Genomic DNA, 22,948 nt, shown 5'->3' on the forward strand with positions numbered 1-22,948 from the left:
GTAGCCGTCTTCCAAAGTTCCTGCCAAAATGCAGCTGTGGAGCAGACCTGAATACCCGGTGTATCCCACAGTTCTTTCAACCTTTTCCTTGTCCAGTGAATGAGATTTCACTGAGTCATAGGACAGACGTCCTCCCTTCCCAGCCATCAACTGCTATGCAGCACCAGGGCACATGGACACCTGGGAGCTGGTGCTCAAGGCCATAATCAGGGCACATCCTCCCTAGCTCCTGTGCAGTGCCACAGCCTTTCCCCAGCTCCTGGATGGGGCACAAGATGCAAACACCTGGGGAGATACAGCAGGTTTGTCCAGCTATGATTCCAAAGTAGAAAAGAAACACAATGCTGTTCTGAGAATGAAGTCGTTTGAACTGGAGTAATTCAAAACAGATATGAAATTAGTGGATATTTCACATGAAGTGTGAGATTTGACTGGTTTCACTAGTGTATCCCTGAAATATAGCCAAAATTAGAATGACTTTCCAGATAAGAAGCTGAAGGAAGAATTCTGTAACTGACATGGTCCTGCAGAACTCTATCCAAAGCTCACCCTGGCATAGGTGTACATATAAATCACACCCTTACAGGGAACCAAAACCAAGCAGCACAAAGGCTTAAGGGATTAAAGACTTATTCTGGAGATTGGAGTTATTCCTGGCACAGTCACCAGCCCCAATTCACCTCTCAACATCTCAATTTTATCTTAAAACTGGCAATAACCAGTGCTCAACAGCAGGCAGCACAAAGCATTGTGCCCAGCTCTCACCTTTTTTTTTCTCCTTTCTTTTTTCAGTGAACAGCCAAAGCTCTGCCACAGCTCTGCACTTCTACCTGATATTCCCCATTTCTAGTAAAAAGATCGTTGTAAAATGTGACCCCTTCACCCAATTCCTAAATTTTTTCACATGTAAAATGTAGTCCTTCCTCTAGAAATCTAATACTTCAGAAGCACTACTTTAATAAATAGTGTGAAATCTGTTACAAACATCAACAGAACACTTCATTCCAATGTTATCTACTCTAGCCCCAAAAGATGCCTAAGACAACACCATCACCAAGCTCACTGATCTATCTTCGCTGCCCATTCTTAAGTCAATGGGGAGACACGGCAAGAGCACACATGTTCAATCTTCTGCTTCACAGCCCTCGGAAGCTTGAAGGTAGGACAAGGAGCCAGACCACAGAAGCAGCTGCTTCCCAGTGGAGCAATTCCAACATGGCTGCTCTTTCCCAGAAAGGACAGGGAATGGAGAAGGGCAAAAAGTCAGAGGGGCATTTCCCCTGCGCTGGAACTTTCTTTCCATGAAGAGGTATAAAAATACATAGCCTACAGGCAAAATTCACAGGATCTAGCAAGTTTGCTTTATATAGGAAGCAACCGCCTTTTTAAGTTTTAATGGTAATCTAACATTAGTATAAAACCTAGGTATCTTTCAGGTTTTATGGAAGTTTTGTGTTTGCAAATTGATCTTTTACAGGGTCTTGCTGAATTGTGATTCACATTTACTTTAGCAGACGTAAAAAAAATGGTTGCATCTACAAATTATTGTATTTTCTAACTTGGTATCTCAAACATCTATTACTTAAGGCATTTTATTATATTTTTAAGACATGCAAACCATGTATAGTACCTTTGAAGACACACAAGCTCTCTGAAATTTGTGCTTCTATATAAATATGCTTGTAGATACTTAAATATCATAGTCATAAATTTATTTTCTCTTCTGTTGCATGTGTCATGAACACTTGCCTACATGAACAACAAGAATGCCAAAAAATCTCCTAAGTCTGGCCAGAAGTGCAGTATTTATACTTGAATTAAAATGAATTCCATGTGCAAGCTAAAGTAGCACTCCATCAATAAAACATTTCAACCACTGTCTGTGGTTGAAATGCCACTGAGGCATCTCTTTTCAGCTTTATCTGACACTAGGGATTTCTTGCTTTACGTAGCTAAGAATCAACAAAGAACTATTTTAAGTACATCTTAAAGTACTTTTTTAATATTTAAAGAACTATTGGAAGACTTGGGTGTGCATGAATACATAAACAAGTATACATTTGAATTTTCATAACAAACCTTTTTCATATTATGGAATTTTGTATTATAAACACTTCTTAACAGGTACTCACAATTTGATCAACAATGCTCCCCTTTCTTTTTCTAGTTCTAAGCCATGAAGTAATTTTGCTTGTTGACAACTGGAACAAAATATACTCATTTCTAAAAGAGGAGCGTGAAAAATATATTTTCCTATTTGCCATTCTCACTTTTCATTCAGAATGGTTTCATGCAAGTGTAGATACATTTCAGTATTGAATCAAGTCCAATACTAAAATCTAAACATGATTATATGAAGGATCTAGAGAGGAAAGGGAGTTTCAGAATTATGTAACCAGGAGAGAAGAGCCTTGACAGTAAAGAGGGTGGTCCATAAATGGGCCAATGAAAAGATTTCAGGGAGTTCATCACTAGTAATGAATTTCAAGTATCCTCTCCAGGAGGACCTTGGCTCTTTACTAATAGCATGTTTATTTCTCTGAGCTCTCAGAAAAGTACAAAGAGATGGTCCATAAGACAGAGAGAAGGAAGCTATTAGTAGACTGAAAGATTTGAAAACACCACCTTGAATGTAATTACATGCAAATAGAAACAATTGTATCATGCAAAAAGTATATATTGTGTATTCAGCATTAGTGGATAGCCTGAGCAAGTTACATGCTGAATGTTACATGAACTGAGAACAAGCAGTAAGAGTGCACTGAACACAGTTTAAAAGACTGAGTTACTCTTCTACAACGGTTAAAGGACTGGAAGGAGCCAAAGCTTTTCTTATTCCTCACAAGTATTTCTGCTGTACCAAACGCCAGCACCATCATTTTATCAGTCGGATGTGTATACTCTGTAGCTGTACTCAAAAAACCAAATAAACCAGCGCTTTTATTAGTAACTTACAGTACATAAATTCCAGTACAAACTTGTAAAGGAATTTCTCCTGAGGGAAAAACATAATTAGTTTTAGAATTTTCCAGAATAGTACAGGGTTGTTGGTTTTTTTACGTGTTTCAGACATACACAGAATTCTAAACATCTATATTTATAGGTTCCAAAAGATTTTCAACAAGTCTGTGTAAAAAAACCTTTTTTCGTTTTAGAGGATGCCTGTTTATCATACATTTTCTTGTCCACTAACAGCATCTATCCAGACACAAGACCACGTTAGAATTACTTCAGTCATGCATTAATCATAGTTGATGAAAGACTTTAGGCAAGTATTCAGTTTTAATAAAAACTCTTGAAAGTTATTATCCACATAAAGAAATATCTTGGAAAGTTTCACCCAAAAAGCAAAACAGAAACCCAATAATTAATAAAGAAATTATACCATCTTAAGTTTTAAATAACACTGAACAGATGGTTTAATCTAAGGGTCTATGTAAGCCAAAAATAGCAGATAAAAAAAATGCAGGAGAAACGGGTGTGTGATAGGAAAGTCCACAGTTCCAGGATTTGAACATACTACATAGCAGGGCTATTCTAAAATATATGGAAGGTGGAAAGGATGAGGAGCTGGTCTGGTGTCCTCAGATGTAGAAGGTAAAGAGTAGAATGTTTTTTTTTAAATACAATTTATCAACGCTTCTTATTTACCTTTAAATATTTTGCAAGTTTCTGAATTCCCCAGTATTCCGATGGCAAATCGGTGTTTCCTTCCTGATGACGTACAGGCTGTTCTTCATCTTCCTCAGTCTCTGACGAACTTTCACTAATGTCTTCAAACCTGCCCGATGTTTTACTAAAAACAAATAAACAGCATCACCCATTTTAAACAGTTATAATCTAGTATGAACAAGCACATTTTAAACAGGTATGACAACACTGCCTGATAACAGAATTAGAAATATATAATTGATGATACCAAATACTAAGTATGGTGATAGTTACTGTAGATACAGAAAATGAAAATAAAAAAATTGAAGGAAGAAAAATAAGTAACCCATACCATTTCGAAGCTCGTATTTTAACAGATTCAGAAGAAATGCCACTGGCTTTCTTTTTGATTTTCAGAGACACAGTACTACTTCTCCCTTCTTCTTCAGTATCTTTTTTTGCAGCCTTGTCACTAAAATATTTGTTTTTATTGAAAAAAAATTATTATATATATACATAGAAGCAAAAAGGTATGGTTGGACACATATGTCAGTACATATGAGCTTATGATCCTACACAATAAACTTCATTAAAAAGAAAGTATGCTCTGTCTTAACTGACTAATTTTGCTTTAATAAAATAGTGAAATATTAGAAAAATTATATTATGCTGATCTGTATGTGATACAAGAACAAAAAATGAGTATATGCAGACAGACCACAGGTCCATTTATCCTAGGATACCATCTCCAATCATGACCAATAGCAGCTATCTAGGTAACAGTAGAAGAATAATGGAAGAACATGGAAATTATTTTTTCCAGAATATTCTTCAGCAAATTGTGATTCAGGGAACTCTTGATTGTCCTTGCATTAATAGTTTTGGACGGATTTTTCTTCCATGAATGTGAACTCACATAAACAAATGGCCTCTCCCATGCTGTGGCATAGAATTTGAGAGCTTAGCCATGTGTTGTATGAAGAAATCTCTCCCTTTGTTCTGAACTGGTCTCACTGCCTCATTTCCATTTGATGCCCTTTATTCTTGTATTAGAACAGACAGTAACTATCTGTTCCCTATTTACCATCTCCATTAATGATTTTTTGTTATCTGTCTTATTGTCCCCCAGTCAACTTCTTTCCAGGCAGAAGAGTTCTAGTCTACCTAGTTCTTACACACACTTGAGCTGTTCCAGAGATTTGATCATGCTGAATATAATATACCTTGCTTTCCTCATATTCTGAAGAAGACTCCGAGGCCTAGCTGGGCATAATCTCTGGTGCTTTTTTGTCCCTAATTTACAATGTTGTGAAAACAAAATGTCGAGCCTGGGTTGGTCATACTATCACAGTCACAACAATAAAAGAGAATACTACTCATGATTACAGCCAATTTTACTACATCTAGACTCTATGTGGAAAAAGATAAGATCTTGTCCCTGGAAAACCACATTTTTTTAACTGATGACTGTAGGTCACATCCAAAATCTCTTAAAATGTTTCTTGCAAGATGTCAAACTGGCAGACTTGAGAAGATAATGCCTTTTTTTGTAGGGTGGTAATCAAAGCCTTTCCTTCAGATATTATTCTTCCTTCATTTACACAAAATCAGGAAACATGAAATTAGAATGGAGTTCTGATTTCAAAAGACAAATCCAACAATATCCAATACATGTATACTCTATTTTTGGGTGTCCAAACTTTGAGATAATCTCATTAGTGAAGACTGTTGCTAAGCAGAGCTAGAAAAGTGGCTCATATAATATGAAATCATTAAAAATTGATAGTATAAGTAAGAGTCATCTTAATTTTCCATCCTGGATCTCTTTTGCCTCCCTCAGAAAGTGTACTTTAGATTAGATTGTCTACTCTGTCTTGCTTTAAAGGGCATTTTACACCAAAAATACGATAATATCACAGTCCTGGAGGACCAGTACTGCAGATGGTTGCAAGATATTTCCCTGCCTTGCTGTGGAAATGACATACCATCATCAAAGTTGTTGCATGACGGAAGAAAACTCTTTGGTAGTCTGTACTCTCTTAGAAATTAACATGTAGTAAATTTTGTTTTATTGCTCCTAACTTAAGATAATAATGCAAACCTATAACATGCAGTCCAATCATTAGCACAGTTTAGAGAGATCTACAAGAAAAATCAGTTATAAAGATAACTACTTATCTGTGGGAAGCAGAAAGCCCAGTATTCTTCCACTTCATAGATGGTTCTAATTTTTTCTTGTCAATGGATCTCCTTCTTGCTGCAAAACTTTTCACTTTCTCACATACATTCTTTTCAGTAAGATCATAAAGGTTCTGGGATTGGCCAGAGACCTTAGCATCAACTACTTCCATACGCTGATAATTCTTCTCATATGTTGGTTCTTTAAAAAAATTATATTCCTAATAAAAGAAGGAGACAGTTTGTCAGTCATATTGGTATATGAATAATGCATATTAAAACAACAAGTTATAAGCACAATTCCAGGATGCTGTGCTTAAAATGTATGTATTAAAGGTAGATTTAGATTATAAGCATAAAATCAGATTGCCTTTAAAAGAATGAAACGTTAATCTGGAAAGTAGCTGTTACTGTGTGCAAATTAAAGTTTTTGAAATAAATGAACTAGCTAAACTTGGAACTTCTTGAACATAGCTGAAAATTGGGTGTTGTTCAATTTCTAATATGTTAAATAATTTGTGACACAAGCACTTTTATAGAACCTAATTCCAAATGAGTTTTAAGATCTAGAATTGCAAAGTCAGTCATTCTGCTTTCAATGGATCATTTATATAAAAACTATTTCCCTGCATAAAGGATTTACAAAAAATTCCCACAAAAAAATAATGAACATAAAACTGAAAATAGGCTATGATAAACTGCTAGACTTCAGTTCCAACTAATTTAATTTGATATAGTTTAGAATTAATATAAACACATTCCATTTCAGTTTTTTCATCTTCTGTCTCTCAGGACAAAACATTGTTGAACAAGTCACATACAAGAATGGAGCTGAGTGGCACCTACCAATCCTTCAGCTGTCTGTGTCTAGTACCATGGCTGATCAAAAATACCCAGAACAGAAAAGACTCTTGTCAACTCTTATTCTCTATTGGAACATATTCAATTTTTACAGGAAAGACAGCATACAATCATTACTTATTATTGTTATTATTGCAGCTGTCACTACCAGATAGGTGAAGACATTCCTTTATGTATCTGATTCAAGGCAGTTTTAAGGAGACTGTCACAGTATGGTCTGTTTTTGACTAGTCCCTGATGTGAATCGGCTGTTCCAGGCCTGCTGACTCAACTGTCTAATCATAAACTAACTCATGCTAATTCTCTCATTCTGAAAATGTACTCTAGACAAGACACTTTAACAATAAACTAGACAAATCACAGGGGAATTGATGCTGTAGCTTGACCAGCTAAGCACATGTTAAAAAGTGTGTTTCCTACAGCACTATATGCCAACACAGCAATTCTAAATGTTAGCTTAAACAAGGCCAAGAAGATATTCTAAAAGTTAATTGGGTTTGCAATATATGTCTACGTAATGAGCTTTTTGAAGCTCTCCTCTCCTCAGAAAAAAAAATCAAAACTATTTCCAGTCATAATTTATTTCATATAGGCAACCTTGGAAATACAGATTTTCTCTGCTTTTCAGAGTTTTAAAGTAGAGATTTTCCCTCAAAAACAAATGCTCTGCAGCTCTACAGTATTAAACTTGTTTAAATCCTAGTTTTAGAATGCAGAATGTACTAAACCAGCTCTTCAGCAAGGCAATATGATATGATATTCCTAAACCATTAAAAAGGTATAATTTATACTCTTCAGCATAAACTTATTTACACAGTCAGGGAATACTAAGTGATTTATATGACAATTGAAGGAAAACAGGATGAATTCTATTTATTTACTCTTATTTAGTAAGTGTACACATTTCTTGAATAGCTACAGTATCTTTATAAGAACAGAAAACCAGTAAAGGTATATTATCTCTATTATCGATATTAACATTCATCTGTATTAATATTTAGGATTAGAACTGTAAAAAAATTATTACAATATTACCATATTTTACCTTTCATGACCATCAAATGAAGCCAAATCACTTTGAAAATACATTAAACCAGCAATTATGTCTGAAAACATTCATATATTGTCACATTTATGAAATGTAAACCAATACCAATATGTAGATATAACATTAAAAAAATACTTGCCTATGGGATAAATAAAACACATTTTGGAACTTATTGCACTTTCAAACGGAACAACTTACAAATTTAATTCCATTACTGTTAATATAAGCTACTGTATTTATGTGTACAACTTGAAATGCTCTGTTCTTTCAGAACTGTCAAGTATCTGTATCTCAAGAAAAATAAATATCAGCCCTACATCCTAGAAAATCAAAACTAAAGAATAAGAAAATTTCCCTGTTAATTACTTCCTTCTTGCAATAATTAAAATTGCATATAAATAACCACAATAAAACTTTCAACAGGTTTTAGCCTGTAATGATTTTTACCACCAAGTTATTAATCTGTTACAACCACATCAGAAATCTGAAAAAAAGAGTTTTTATCAGGAATGATGAAACAACTAAAATTGTAGTGGCACTGTGTGATTCTAGCTAATATAGAGCTCTAAATAAAATCCAAAATACTTGCATGTTACAGTGGCTGAAGCAACACATAGTGTGTAAGCTGGATGCTAAACTCAGCTCTGATACTTAGATCAGGCAGTTCTTGGAAAAATGTTGGGCTATTATTTGTATTTGGGTTACAAAGAATGAAGATTAAAATGTAAGTGGTTTTGATCACAGAAAAATAGTCATAAAAACTTGACCTTTTCCGTAAGGAGATCATTTTTTCCTGCTTTAGTATTTCCAGTGCTCCATAAAGAATAACACCCGAAGATGAGCAAAACTTTTTATGCAAAATTAGAAACTGACCTCACATGTTGGATCAAACTTCATTAGGTATGACAGAACAATACATGAAATAGTGTATTATTTGCTATTTACAAAAGGAACATATTTAGCAGAAACTGAAACAAACCCAAAGAAAAATAATAAATGCATTTCAGAGTCTTTAAAATTCTTCATTTAATCACAGATTTATCTTTGATGAAGAACATAAATGTTCAGCCACGTTTATAATGTAATTCTTACCAATATACAATGTATGTTTGTACAAAGTAGAATATACACCCAGAATCAGTAAATACATACCTGTTTAGCCATATTTTCTACAAATCTAGGTGATCTCTTGCTTAAAAATGTGACAATATCTTTATATACATCACTTTTTCTTTCATAGTCAATGTCATCTTTACCCTTTTGCTGACCCTTAAAAAAAGAATAAATTTAAAATTATAATAGTATTGCCTTACACAGGTATTTTAATCTGCATTATAAAATAGTGCTAAAGAGCACAGAGGTCATACTGTAATGAATTAGGTACAGAAGTCTCATGCTCAGCAGAGTCCACCAAACTTCAATAATGCTTTGTAAAGATGCATGATCACCTCCATGGATCCCAACAGATAATCAAGATCTTACACAGAATTCTGCAAGTAATTACTACCAGTTAATTGTACTGTGTATAGTTCTACTGAAAAGAATTTATGACTTATGGCAAACAACCAAGTAAATATGAGCTTCCAGTGCAGTATGGCAGATGTCTAAAAGGATCAGAAAATAATACGACCTGACTAGCCTAAGCTTTATGAGCTTCATCCATTGAAAACATGCTAAGTCAAAATTTCCCTGGATTTTTTAACTCTCAGGAAATCAATTTATGGAGTTACGCCTGATGGACATCAGTGTCTCTTCAAAATGAATGTAAGAGCTCTGGTCACTGCTCAACACACATAAGGACTATTATGCCTAAATAAAACCTATCTGTAGGGAAAGAGGTAACCAAAATGAAAAGTAGAAGAAGAGAGATACATAATTTCCAAGAAGCTTCCACTGAAAAAAGAAAGAACTCCTTATCATGGATAAAAAGACAAAAGCAAGCTATATTAGCCACATACAATATTACACCTCAGATCAAGAGCAATGAGGCACTAGAAAGGCATCTAGTCCCACAGTACCCTGGAATAGGAATAGTGTGAAGGACTGTTAGGGCATGTTTAAACAAACACTGCTAGCAAAGAGTGCAGAACACACTCCTAGTATAAAACTTATAGAAAAAGCACTCAAAACATATAGGAAAAATAGCACACATTTATTACTGTGTCTTCTCCTTCTGTACCAATAAACTAGCTCTGCAGGTCTTACAGCCTCAATACCACTACCCTAAACCTGATTGATTTTTTATTTTAGCATATAAAAACATTCATTACTCCATGATATCCTTTATTATTACTTACTCCATTTAAAAACACTCCTGCTGTGCTGCAAGTGATATACAAAGGATCAGTGTCATGTGGTTTGATGACTAAATAACAAATTTCTCCATGCACTTGTCTCCAGGGAGGAGCTCGGCATCCATTACAGAACATGTAATCTGTAATGAATTAGCATTAGTGTTTTTATCCAGTTTAAAAGTATTTTTTAATAGTTATGCTTGATGATTAATATAACATGTATACAAATCAAATTCCCAAACCAATATCTTACTCTTACGACTTCATACTATTAGGAATTAATCATTCAAAGCTCTGTGACCTGTGGCCCAATCCAACCAAGAACTGCAACTGTGCTTAGCACTTTTCAGGATCAGGGACTCAGTTCACTTCCTCTACTTCCCCTGAAGATATTCATATAATTGGAGATTATTACTGTAAGTAAAGGCTGAAGAACAGCATTAAGTTTAAAGTACAAATAAACACTTGAAGTTTATTATGAAAATTAATTAATAAAGATAATTAATTAATTGATAAGGGTATATATAAACATGAGATATGATCAGATGTGGACCTGATGTATATTCCAATGATTCCAGTACTGTATCTTCTCCTTTCCCAGAGAAATTCTTGAGAAGATTCACTTCGTTATTTATAGCAGCTGGATTAAGTCTTACATCTCTGCAATTAACAGAAAATGTTCTAAAATGTATTCATCAAAAGGATGTACTCAGAGAAATGAAAGGAGAATATTACATAATTTTTTTCTTTTACATTGAGTCTTAATAGTAGCAACAAAAATGTGGAAATGGGTCATCTTCCATTGTCATTGTAGTTTAGTGAAATTTTAGCTCTATAGCTAATATGAAGTTATGCTTAGTTACAACTACGAAACAGACTCAATGTAATACTTAATATGCTTCCATGAAGAAACAAACATTTCTTTGAAAATATTTAACTGCAACTTTGTTGTTTGTACAAATGACTTCAATTTGCTACCAAAATGCAAAACATATGCAATAAAAAACCCCACACTCGCAGGCACACACTTGCGTACCCACACCTACAACAAAATCTTTAGAAAAAAAATGGTTTTTTTAGTGAACAGTGAAAGTTATTTCAATAAATTTCTTCATGTCACACCAAAAGCACATGTTGTGGGTTGAAACCAATCTGATTTAACAATAAAAAAAAAACCAACCACTGGCTGACATGCTTAGCTTCCACTTGAAATGCACTCACTGTGAAATGTGTTTCAAAGAACTACTAAGCAGTTGCAAATCCAGCTGATGAAGAAGAAGACAGATTTTCATTTTCATCTCTGTTTCAGGGTCATCATCTTTTTTCACTTTTTCAAGTAAATGCAACATGGACATATCTTCTCCTTCAACAGTCCCACATTCAGGGCCAAGAATTTTCATTATAGGATCTCTGTTAGCTGTAAACATGAAACAGAATCATATAATGTGATACTATGTTAAAAATGATTAGGCAAGACAAACACTTTTTATCTCAATTGCCTAATAATTCTGATGCTATTAATTTACAATAAGAACTTTAATAATGTGCATAGTTATTCATCAAATATTACTTTACGATGTATTCTTTCATATACCTCTTGTAATTTGAAATGCATTTTAAAAAATACGAAAACATTAAGAATAAAAAGAAATTTTTCATAGCAAACAAAATTGCTTTTCACAACAAAGATTAAGATTCATTCAACCAAGAGGTGAATATTAAATACCTCCCTTTATCAACAGCCCCCTTTCCAGAAAATATGCTTGGCTGATCACCAAAACAGAAAATCAATGGGTTTAACTCACTGAAAAATCATTTTGGAAATATGATTTACTGTCAAAAAATATCTTTCACATTTTCTAGCAGCATTCCCAATGGCTCCATTACTTCTTCAGCTATGCCAGCTGTTCTTTTTGGTAAACAATGACATAACTGGATGTCAATGGGTTTTACAAAAACATTTTGCTCTGCTCCTGCAAATGAAGTCCCATGCATCTGTGAATGCCTCTGCATGATATCCTGTCCATATTATTCTTCCCTGTTATTCATGGTTGATCACTGTCAGTGACAGGACCCTGGATTACATGGATCTGAAGTTTGATCCAGTATACGCATTTATATTTTAGTATTGCAGATGCAATTTCTACTAATATTATCAAAGAATATTAGTGAACTCTTCTACCTCCAATGAGAGGAGGATATCCAGTTTAGCATATTAAGGGTCTTCTTGTCAGTTTGAAAATCTAGGACTTGAATATGACACAGTAGAAGTACTTGTACCTGTATTTTAAAAGCCATTGTGAGAAGGACCTGGAAGTGCTCACTCCGAACCTTGTGCAGCTAAGAATGTCTTAAGCATGTAAGTTTTTCTTTGGCTATTTTCTGAGGATTTAACATTTTAAAGGAGGATTAAACTACAAACATAAGAAAAACTGCTATTAGCCTCCAATAAGACATTCTTTTTCAGAAATTTAAACCTACTGTCTGTTGCGATAGCTCAGTACACATGAATTTGTATATGGGATTCAACAGTTTTATTTTAACTTTATTCCAGATTTGTCTGTTACTGATTTCTCTGAAAATAAAAGAAGAAATAGATACTTTGTTAAGTTCTGGATCAGCACCTCTAGCCACTTTCATGAATCAACACCTTCTTATATACTTAAAATGAAGGCATGCCTTTCTTCACATTTCATAAACATGAATTGAAGAAGACATACTTTTTAAGAGAGAGGAAAGATGAAAAAAAAAAAAAGAGGAAATTAAACCTTCAAGGCATGCCTGTGCTTCCTTTAGCTTTTTTTCCATAGCAATTTGTAGCAAATGGGACAGCTGGTCAAAACTGCGAACTCTGAGAGTTGATGCTGTGAGGAGAAGCAATGGCTGGCCATCTTTACCTTTGGCTTCAGACTGAACAGTTGCTCCACTAGAAAAATTAAATTATATCTTTTTAAAATAAGAACTTTAATAAAGAGTAAATTTTAGAGAAGAATCTTGAATGTTATTCAAGCTTCACATGATAAAGCATACACAATTTATTTAAACTGTATTTCAGAAAACTTCCAAGGTAAACCCATTTATTCACTGAAAATCAGCAAGTGGATGTGCCCAAAGAAGGCTGAGAACCCTTGGGAAGCCTGCACTGGAGCAGGCTGCTGGCAGGATGTGTAACCCGTAGAGAAGAGCCCACACTGGAGCAGGTTTTCTGGCAGGACTTGTGACCCTGTGGGGGACCCCTGCTGCAGCAGTCTGTTCCTGAAGGACTGCACCCCATGGAAAGGACCGATGCTAGAGCAGTTCATGAAGAACTGCAGCCTGTGGAAAGGACTCACATTGGAGAAGGTCACGGAGGACTGTCTCCTGTGAGTGGAACCCCACAATGGAGCAGGGGATGACTGTGAGGAGGAAGGAGCATCAGAGACAACAGTGAAATAAACTGACCGCAACTCTCACCCTCCGTTCCCCTGTGCTGCTTGGGGGTGAAGAGGTAAGGAAAATCAGGTGTGAAGTTGAGCTCAGGAAGAAGGGAGGGGTTAGGGGAAGGTGTTTTAAGATTTGTTTTTATTTCTTATTATCCTACTCTGACTTTTGATTGGCAATAAACTAATTTCTGTGAGTCGAGTCTGCTTTGCCCATGACAGTAACAGGTGAGTGATCTCCCTGTTCTTATCTCGACTCATGAGCTTGTCGTTGTATTTTTCTCTCCTGTCCAGCTGAGGAGGGGGAGTGATAGAGTGGCTTTGGTGGGCACCTGGCAGCCAGCCAAGGTGAACCCACCACACAGGAGCCACTCCTAACGCTAATGGAAATCACAGGGTTAATCACTGTTAGACACATGTTGTAAAAAGTCTTAGGAACAGACAGTGCAAATTGTATAAATCACCAACTAAACAGGTCTGTATCACAACCAAGATATAGAATAGTCTCAAACTCTCAAAAAACCCTACAAATTTTAAATGAAAATTTTCAATATATATCAGTAAAAACCCCACCCATTTCAGCCTCCCAAATACACTAAGGTTTTCTTTATGCTAAATGAGCACAGTTTTGCTTCGAAGTTCACCTTCAGTATTTCAAACCAGACTAATTCAGACTTACTGGATCTCATAACCCTCTTCAAATACTGAACAGCCCAATTGTGTTTTCCACTCAAGGGGCTCTCTGAAGACAAACGCTGCTTCCTGGGGATGCCTAGTGCTGAAGTCCTCTGCAAACTTAATAATTTGATTTAAAAGAGATTCGTTCAAAGGGGTGATTTCAAGTGTGCCGATTCCAGAACCAGCAGCAGTCCACTGAGCTGCTCTTGCCAACGCCGCTCCCATGGTCTCAACTAGTATCCAAGGGGTACACCTTAGCAAAGAAACACAGAATCACCAAACTGAGCTCTCAAATGATAAATGCAATATGCTGCGGCTGCTATAATTTGAAATAAACTTATCTAGGAATGATTAGATTCTTTTAACTCATTTAAATCCCTGAAGTGGGGAGGGGGGAATTGAAGAAGACAACTCGCAAGTTTTAAGGAAATAGGGAAATCAGGTGAAAACAAAGGTTTTGTCATCTTAATTAATTCCTGGCGCTATTAGAAACTCAAGGAACTGACCGCAGAAGGCCTCTGTCGTGGCTGCCACAAAAGGCTCTCGGGTTCTCCTTGTGAAGTTAACCCCACTCTTAAAAACCCTACGTGCAGGCAGGCAGGCAGACACACACATACAACCCCCAGCAACGATCCCCCCCCCTCCCCCAGACACCTTCTTTAAACGGACGAAAAAGGCGAGTGTCGGACCCGCCCGTCAAGCCTAGGGAGGCCGAGGGCCACCGCAGCGAGACGAGCTCGGGGAGGCCTCGTCCCTGAGGAGAGCGCGGCGCGCCCGGCACGGTGCCGTCCCGCCCGCGCTCCGCGGCGTGCCTGGGGCAGAGGCTGGGGTCAGGGCTGCTGTAGGAGGCGGGAGGGATCCTGGCGCCCGGCGGCTGTGTGGAGCCCCCGAGGGACGCAAGGAGCCCAGCGGTCCCTCACCGCTCGCCCCCATACCTTGCCCCGGGTGAGACGCGCCGGACCCCGCCATCGCCGCTCGGGCCGCGGCCGAGGCCGCCGGCGTTGCTATGGGGACGGGGCCCGGCGGCAGCCGTTACCGGGAGGAGCGGGTAAACACAAGCGGCGCCCGGCGGTGGGGAAGGGCCGCTGCCCCCGGGCTGCCGCCTGGTTGGACGTGCAGCGCGGTGCGGCGGCCGCGGGTGCCGGTGCCGGTGCCGGGCATGGGGGTGCGCCCCGGAGGGCGAGACCCTGAGGGGAAGGCCGAAGGTGTTGAACCCCGGAGAGCGGACGGGTGAATGCGACGGGTGGTTGCTGCTGCAACCGCTATCCACAGTGTCCCTCAAAATCCGGCGGTGCTGGGGCAGGGGCACCTTAGTAAGGCTTGCGCTGTGGAGAACGCACATTCCTGACTTGGGAAGGAGGGCTGGGAGCCAGGAGGGGCCAGGCCCGTGGCGGCTGGTGCTAGGCAGGAGGGTTCGGCAGCGGGGCGGTGCGCGGTGGCTTGTGGAGTGAAGCCGAGGCTGAAGGGGTAGGACAGTCCTCATTAGAAGGTCAGAGGAGCTATATTTAAAATAATAAAACAGGCTCTATGGTCTTGGCGTGGAATTAAATCATGTAGTGATTAGAGTTACTTTACACCAGAGTTTAAAGGAAGACCACCGAATACTTTTTAGCTTGAATTTTAGCCAGTATAGCTTAAACCTGTCACTAGCTTTCAGTCATTACAAGAAAACAGCTTTAATTAAAAGGTTAGCATTGACCACTTTTAGTTCTTGAGGCAGTGTGACAGATTAGGCTCAAAACGCTTTTTGTTAAAGAAAATGTAACGTGAAACAAGTGTTTCTTGAAAGAAGGAAAGGAAATATGTATGGGCAGTGCCAATGAACAAAGTCCTTTCATATACAACACAACACTGTGCACATGCAAATAAAGCACCCCAAACACAGAACGGAAATTAATACTATTTCCCCAGTCCTGTTGTTCATCTATAATGTCAATGAGCCATCGCTCTCGATAAATTTTTAAGTTATAAAGTTGCTACTGCACTCCCACCTGCCTGTCTCATCTTTTGTACCACTGGGCCAATAACTATATTGCCTGGCTTCCCACCTGTAAATCCCCCCTCCAGTTCAGTTATCTAGGTCCACCAAAATACCTATTGGATGATAAAAATTGGACTTAGATTTAACCTAGGAAGAAATGGTTACCTGTTGCACACTAGCTGAAGTTAGGAAGCTATGTTCAGCTTTCCGGCACATGTGTCCTTCTGAAGGCATAGGAAAATAATCCTTTCAAGGACGGTCCAACAGAAGTACCCAGGTGTCCCAACACCATAGAGTTAACATAGCCAAGAGTTATTTCACCAACTGAGAGCTCAGCTGGGTAAGAAACCCCAAATAATGAGAAAGGTCATGGAATGTATGTGGGATGTATCTCAAAGAATAACAGTGTGGGATTAATACATTTTTTTCATGGAGATGATTGTCCATATACATTTTACTTACTGAGACTTTCAAGCAGTAACTACGAATAAGTACATGCAGTCTGCACAATAATGACTTAAGAATAGCTTTGGCTTTTCTTGTTTCACTGCGTAACTTTGAGAAGATAGAAAATGAATCATTTGATTAGGTGAAAATGAAAGATCATTTTTAGTAAAAAGCCTGGGTAAAGACTTAAAGCAATTTCTTTTCTTTATGGAATACTGTGTATGAAGGCATTTCCAGAAAGCATTAAATCTTTTCTTTTTACTGAGATAAGGACTATTAAAAAGTTGAATTTTATGGGCAGAAGGTGCAAACAGCAAAATGTGAAAGGGAGTAAAAGTATCCCCACCACGGGTGGTGGGGAGTGAAGACAGTGAGTTTTCACACAGAGCTGAGTATTTTAAGCAAGAAGTCGGTGGAGTAAGAAATAGAATTCCTAAATGAGATCAGTCTGTTCCACTGAACAGCAAGAAGGAAAGATATTTCAGTGGCAAAGATAAATGGGATGATATGCCCTCAAAGAGTATGCATCTCCACTGGCTATAAAAGGAGCTTCGCTAACTAGCTTAAGCTTAGTTACCAGTGGAACTTCCTGTGGGGACAGAGAAGTCAAAAAATGAAAAAACAGAACACATCCTGCAAGCCAGCAGCGAGGAATACTGCTGGGCTCTGGTATTAGAAGCTAAAGGCCTATGGATGGTCTAGAGGTTGGAGGTGCTTTTCCCCTTTCTTCTTTGTGGCAGGCAAATACTGAGTTGGTAGCTCAGCTGTACTCATAGGAAGACTGCTCTAACTCTTCTGAAGAGTAGATACCATCTGATTTACTTCTGACCTCAGTTTGTATGACTAATTTGTGTCTGTTTGTTCTTGCACCAACACAGGTCCTTTACCTGACTTTCAATGGCTACTTTTCCTCCTTGGATTTTACACCCAGTTTCTGAATTAGAATATTTTCTCTTAGATTTCACTTTGCTAGGCTAAACAAGTTCAGGTACTCTAGTCTCAGCCTGCAAGTTCTTCATTTCTCTTACCATCTTAGTATTCTTATTTGCCTGTGTTCCAGTCTGAACTTGTTTTTCGTAAATAGATTTGACACTATTTCAGAAGTCATTTCACCAGGACCCATTACAATGGCATTAATAGTCCTCATCTCTTTGGAAGTTCCTCAACTACTACATTCTAGGATTGCATTTGTTTTTCAGGTCATATTAGGGATTGTTGTGACCTTGCAACTGAATTATACAACCAATTTTTAATCCATTACTTTTATTTTCAGGTGATGAGTTAGTAGCTTTCTCCAGGATTTAAGCATATAGTATTGCAGTCTGCCCTTACAAAATCAAATTCCATTTCTAAAGAAAAGAAAATATTTAGAGCACACAGTCTCTGTCTTTTGTTCGCCATCTTCTTCCTCTTTCCAAAGTAATTTTTGAACCTGATAGCAAATTTGAACCATACTTCAGAGACCGTTGTGGTCTTGGAAATAATTAAGCTCCTACAAATTTTTTAAACCTGAGATAGTTGAATTGAGGGGAAAGCAAAATTAATGCCCTTGCTGAGGTAAAAGCAGGCATATGAACTGCAGATCATGTTCTGTAGCAACCAGCCAGCCAAGTGTTTCATTCATACCGTGCTGGCTAATCAGAACATGAGTAACTTGAGCCTTGCCCAGTGGGTGTTTTATGGAGAAGGTGGACAGCAGAAGATTAAGGGACAAAGCACATAATTCTAGAAGAAATCAGATCTCATTACTTTTGCTGCTCATGAACTCTTTCCATGACCTTCAAGTCAGATGAGAAAGTTAGGGAGCCTAGGGCAGAGTTTGAGGGTGCAAGGACTTCCAGATGGCACCTGTTCACGCACAAGTACTCTGCCATGCCTGCCCTACACCTTGCTGGGTTCTGTGAACTGCATTCTTCAGTGCCAAAACTCTTCACTCATTCCCTTATGTGACATGAACAATTTCTGTTCCTGCTGTCTGCCCGTAGTCTCTGTGCTTTATGGTCTTTTGCACATTTTCAGACATATATTGGCTCTAGCAAGTCATTACTGCAGTTATTGCACTGGTAGTTAAGCTCTGGGTGATTCCCTTGGTTGCGTTCAGGCTTGTGTTGCTGGATGACAAGAAGTAATGCCTTCTTACATCAGCTATCACTAAAAAATAAGCACTTAGGAACTCCCTCACTTAGCCAAACTGAAGGATGTTTAATACCACCTTTTGCTTTTACCAGATTTGATTGATTGTCCTGGTTTCAGCTGGGATGTAGTTAACTGTCTTCCTAGTAGCTGGTACAGTGCTATGTTTTGAGTTCAGTATGTGAAGAATGTTGATAACACTGATGTTTTCAGTTGTTGCTCAGTAGTGTTTAGACTATAGTCAAGGATTTTTCAGCTTCTCATGCCCAGCCAGGGCACCTGACCCAAACTGGCCAACGGTGTATTCCATACCATGGGACGTCCCATCTAGTTTAGGAACTGGGAAGTGGGGGGGCAGGGAATCGCTGCTCGGGGACTGGCTGGGTGTCGGTCAGCGGGGGGTGAGCAATTGCCCTGCGCATCATTTGTACATTCCAATCCTTTTATTACTACTGTTGTCTTTTTATTAGTGTTATCATTATAATTATTAGTTTCTTCTTTTCTGGATGGGGGGGGAGTGAGTGAGTGGCTGCGTGGTGCTTAGTTGCTGGCTGGGGTTAAACCACGACATTGATCAATGCTATTAATACCTCCTAGGACAAGAGTATAAATGGATATTTTAGAAAATTTGTCTGAAAGCTAAAGTGTTAAGTAAAGTAATCAGTTAAAGAATTATGAAAGTATTCTCTTGGTGACTCAAAATCAGCATGCAAAAACTTTGAGGCAATAAAGTTGTAATGTATTCTCAAAAGCAGCTTACTCAGGAACTGGGTCCACCCAGAGATGGCATTTGCACCATGTTTGGCTAATTCTTTAAATTAGCAGTAGTACATTTATGTACTAGTGGCTTTTTACTGTAAGTTATTTTTACATTTTTAATGTAAAAGACATTTTATAAAACAGTAGGTGAAATGTTTGCCTGAGCATAGTCAAAGATGAGATCATTGTTACTGGCACAAAGAAATGGGGAATATGAAGAATTTGTTAACATGGAGAGAAGGGCAATTGGAAATTTTTTTTACAATCTCAAAGTTGCAGCCAGAATTTGTAAGCAATTTTTCTTGTATATTTTTCCTCACATTATTGTAGAATAGGGTGTAGATTATTACTGTTAAAGTAGAACACTAATACAAGTTCTAAAAAACAGTTGTAGAAGCTTACAAAAAATAAAAAAGACATTCAGATAATACCAGCTATTCCTTCTGTTAAATAGCAGTTTATGATCAGCTTTATGGGCAGCTTGTCAGACAAGTTGGAAATCAGGAGAAAACAAGATAGTATTTGTCGATTTCCCTTTATTGTTCATTACCTTGCTTTTGTGTGAAAATTTACATGGTTTTGGCATTCACAAAACAAAAGTCCTACTGTTTTGGTGAGAAGGGCTTAGCTAGAGAAATAAAAAATCCAGTTGTGCTGCATTTATTTCATTTTGTATCAGTAAAAATGCACTATTTAGGTGCCTAGAGTTGTTCACAAACATTTTAATGCATCTTAAATTATTGTAATCCATCGTTAGTTTGTTGTGGTTTTTTTTTCAATTAGGGAGTAGTGTTTTGTGGAAAGGCAGCGTTTCAGCTCAAGAGGCAACCTATGTGAGAACATAAAAAGAGGGAGAAGACATGATGAATCTATTGATGTCTTTTCTTTAAGCATGATTTTATGGAAAACAATGTTCAAAACTTAATCCTTAGAAAGCAAATGACAACTCATTTTTCAGTGAGTCTCTGATTTCTGTGTTGTGATCTCCTACTTACCTCTTGTTTTCTGAGTAATTATGTGCTTCAAAAAATGCCAAATGATCTGAAGTGAGGATTTTTAAAGATTGGACATTGTACAATACACTGTCTTGAGCCTAGAAATTAAAAAATAGAAAAGACCATTTTTCAAATTGGACTCAATGCAAGGGACAAAGAGGTATGCAATGTTGTGCATGGGTGTCTGGCAAAGACACAGTTACTTAAAAAAATCTTCAAGGAAAATAAAGCAGGACAATATTTTGGTTAATAAGTTATAGATTAACAATATCTGGATAGTTATTTTCTGAACAATGACAATAACAGAAATTCTGCTGTTCTTTTTTAGAAATGGCTTCCAGATGGGAATCATGGTTTACAGCCCAAGATTGAATGTGATTTAATAAGTTTTTATCAGTAAAGAATATAATATTACAGAATATGAACTGTGTTACTAGACTGTGCTTCCCTCTATTTGTAGACAGTTTTTTGTTCCCTTTTGTTCATTTCTGTTTACTACTGCCCAGGTCTTTTGAATATTTCTGAGTATAATTTGGAAGAAATAATCAGTGTGGTGTAATAACCAGATGACCGTGACAATGTCATAATAACATTTGGAGTACCAGGCTAGAAGACTGTAATTTTGAAAGACGTAGTAAATTCATTCACATGTTTTCTTTGTAGCATCAGAACAAGATACAGATCAGGTTATCAGGGGCGTTAACATGGTCGGATGTCTTTTCAGTGAAACTGAGGCTGTTTTTCCTGGGTTTGTAATACTTTAGTGGGGGATAATTATATGCAAGGATTTTTCTTTTTAATTCCTACTTTATCTTTCTGCATCTTCAACCTCAATTCCCTCTTCATGAAATATTTTGTCATGAAATTTCTGCTTTTAAAATATGCGTACATAAAGACACTGAAAGAGAAAGCTTCTGAGAAAGATATTCTGGAGTAGAGTTATTTAAGTATATGGATAAATTTTGAATTGTTTTAAAATGCTGACTTTTACAGGAGGAGTCACGAAAGTATTGACTCCATTAGCCACCTTAATTTGTTCATGTACCAGTACAACTCCTTACACACAGAGAGGACTAATGGCTGATTATATTTATTTTTCTGATTGATTCTGCACTGCATAAAAATTTTATATTTTGCTTATATTTTTCTAGGGGAAAAAAATCTATGCATTTTGATGTTTATATAAAATGCTTTTTCTAGAACTAGTTAATTATTCTGACCTTAGTAGTATAGCTATTCAGTATTCATAGAAGCTACATAATGTCTTTTAAAACTTGCTCATTGGTTAGTTGAATTAGTTTTATGAGTGGATTATAACTACAAAGTTAATATAGTTTCTGTACAGCCATCAGAAAGATACAGAAGCCTTTTAAGGCTTCAGTGTAAATCAGGTATTCTAATTTATATTATAAAAATTAATGGAACTTCAACAGTGATATTTTCTCCAAAGTAGTAGAGATTCAATTAAAACAAAACAAAACCAAACCAAACCAACAGAATATTTATCCAAAATAGTGTGTGCCAAGTGGAATGGACAGACAAAGTGGTAACCCTGCAAATTAGAGCACCTTACTCTAAGTCAGGGGGATCCAGAACCACTTTTCACCTTTGCAATTTAGAAAAGATTTTTACTTTCTGTCTAGTAAAACAAAAAATGGAGAATTATTTTAAAATGTGGAAGAAAAATTGCCAGCTACACTTACATGTTTAGCCTGTGGTGCTAGACATTTGAAATAACTTGATATCAAAAGTAATACTGCAGACAGCGTGTCTTGTACTAGGATTGAAGACAGTGGTTTTAGCTTTCAAACACAAACCCTTTGCAAGTGAATGCTACTGACATGCCCAAATGCCTTTTACTTTCTTAGTGGTTCCTAAAAATTTCCTCCTTTTTCAAGGGGAAAAAGGGAGAAAGGATTGGGCTGTTTGTTTTGGGGTGGGAGTGTGAAAGGGAGATTGTTTTAAAATTAGAAATAGAATGTCATAAGCAGTCTCCATTTATGGGTTTCTTTTCCTAGAGGAAAAATGAGAGGTATTGGTGGAAAGTATTTTGGACTGTAGTGTGGTGATATTACTCAGGGAAAGAGAGTTTGGCTGTTTCATGAAGACCGGATTCTCATACTAGGTGCTAATACAAACATGCAAAAGATGCTATATAGTTAAAGAGAATTTAAAATCCTTTTCAGGTATTCAGCTTCCAGTTATTACTGTGCTAGCCCCATTTCACTACTTAGACAATAACCAATAGTAATTCTGGGCGATTCCCTGCATAGCTTTTATGAAAAGTAACATAAAAAAAAATTCAAATCGTTTTTCCCCAGTTATATAATCAGAAAGAAAGCCAAGACTGACATCAGGGCGTTTTCTCTTCTTTGTAGGTCATTTTAAGGCAGAAATTCAAGCACCTTGGAGCAATCACTGGTTTTGAAGAGACTGCTTCTATCATTTATGGTGGTATGGTAATATTATATGGGAAAATGTGAAATTGTGAGAGGACTGGAGAT

At 37.2% G+C, this 22,948-nt stretch overlaps 1 protein-coding gene across 1 annotated transcript in view; it reads right to left on the bottom strand.

Moving 5' to 3' along the window:
• The window catches only part of ARMC4 (armadillo repeat containing 4), an 88,070-nt gene extending 72,976 nt beyond the window's left edge, over nt 1-15,094 (bottom strand). The window contains exons 1-10 of the mRNA XM_010562929.1: nt 15,065-15,094; nt 14,131-14,382; nt 12,801-12,958; nt 11,254-11,449; nt 10,586-10,692; nt 10,036-10,172; nt 8,891-9,007; nt 5,937-6,050; nt 4,395-4,423; nt 3,652-3,796 (exon numbers count right to left, since the gene is read on the bottom strand). Coding sequence (XP_010561231.1) covers nt 3,652-3,796; nt 4,395-4,423; nt 5,937-6,050; nt 8,891-9,007; nt 10,036-10,172; nt 10,586-10,692; nt 11,254-11,449; nt 12,801-12,958; nt 14,131-14,354 — 1,227 coding nt within the window. The 5' untranslated portion in view covers nt 14,355-14,382; nt 15,065-15,094. The remainder of the gene's footprint in view (nt 1-3,651; nt 3,797-4,394; nt 4,424-5,936; nt 6,051-8,890; nt 9,008-10,035; nt 10,173-10,585; nt 10,693-11,253; nt 11,450-12,800; nt 12,959-14,130; nt 14,383-15,064) is intronic.
• Between the last annotated feature and the right edge of the window lie 7,854 nt (nt 15,095-22,948).

Source organism: Haliaeetus leucocephalus, unplaced genomic scaffold (genome assembly GCF_000737465.1).
Source record: "Haliaeetus leucocephalus isolate CR32 unplaced genomic scaffold, Haliaeetus_leucocephalus-4.0 Scaffold0, whole genome shotgun sequence".
Classification (NCBI taxonomy): Eukaryota; Metazoa; Chordata; class Aves; order Accipitriformes; family Accipitridae; genus Haliaeetus; species Haliaeetus leucocephalus.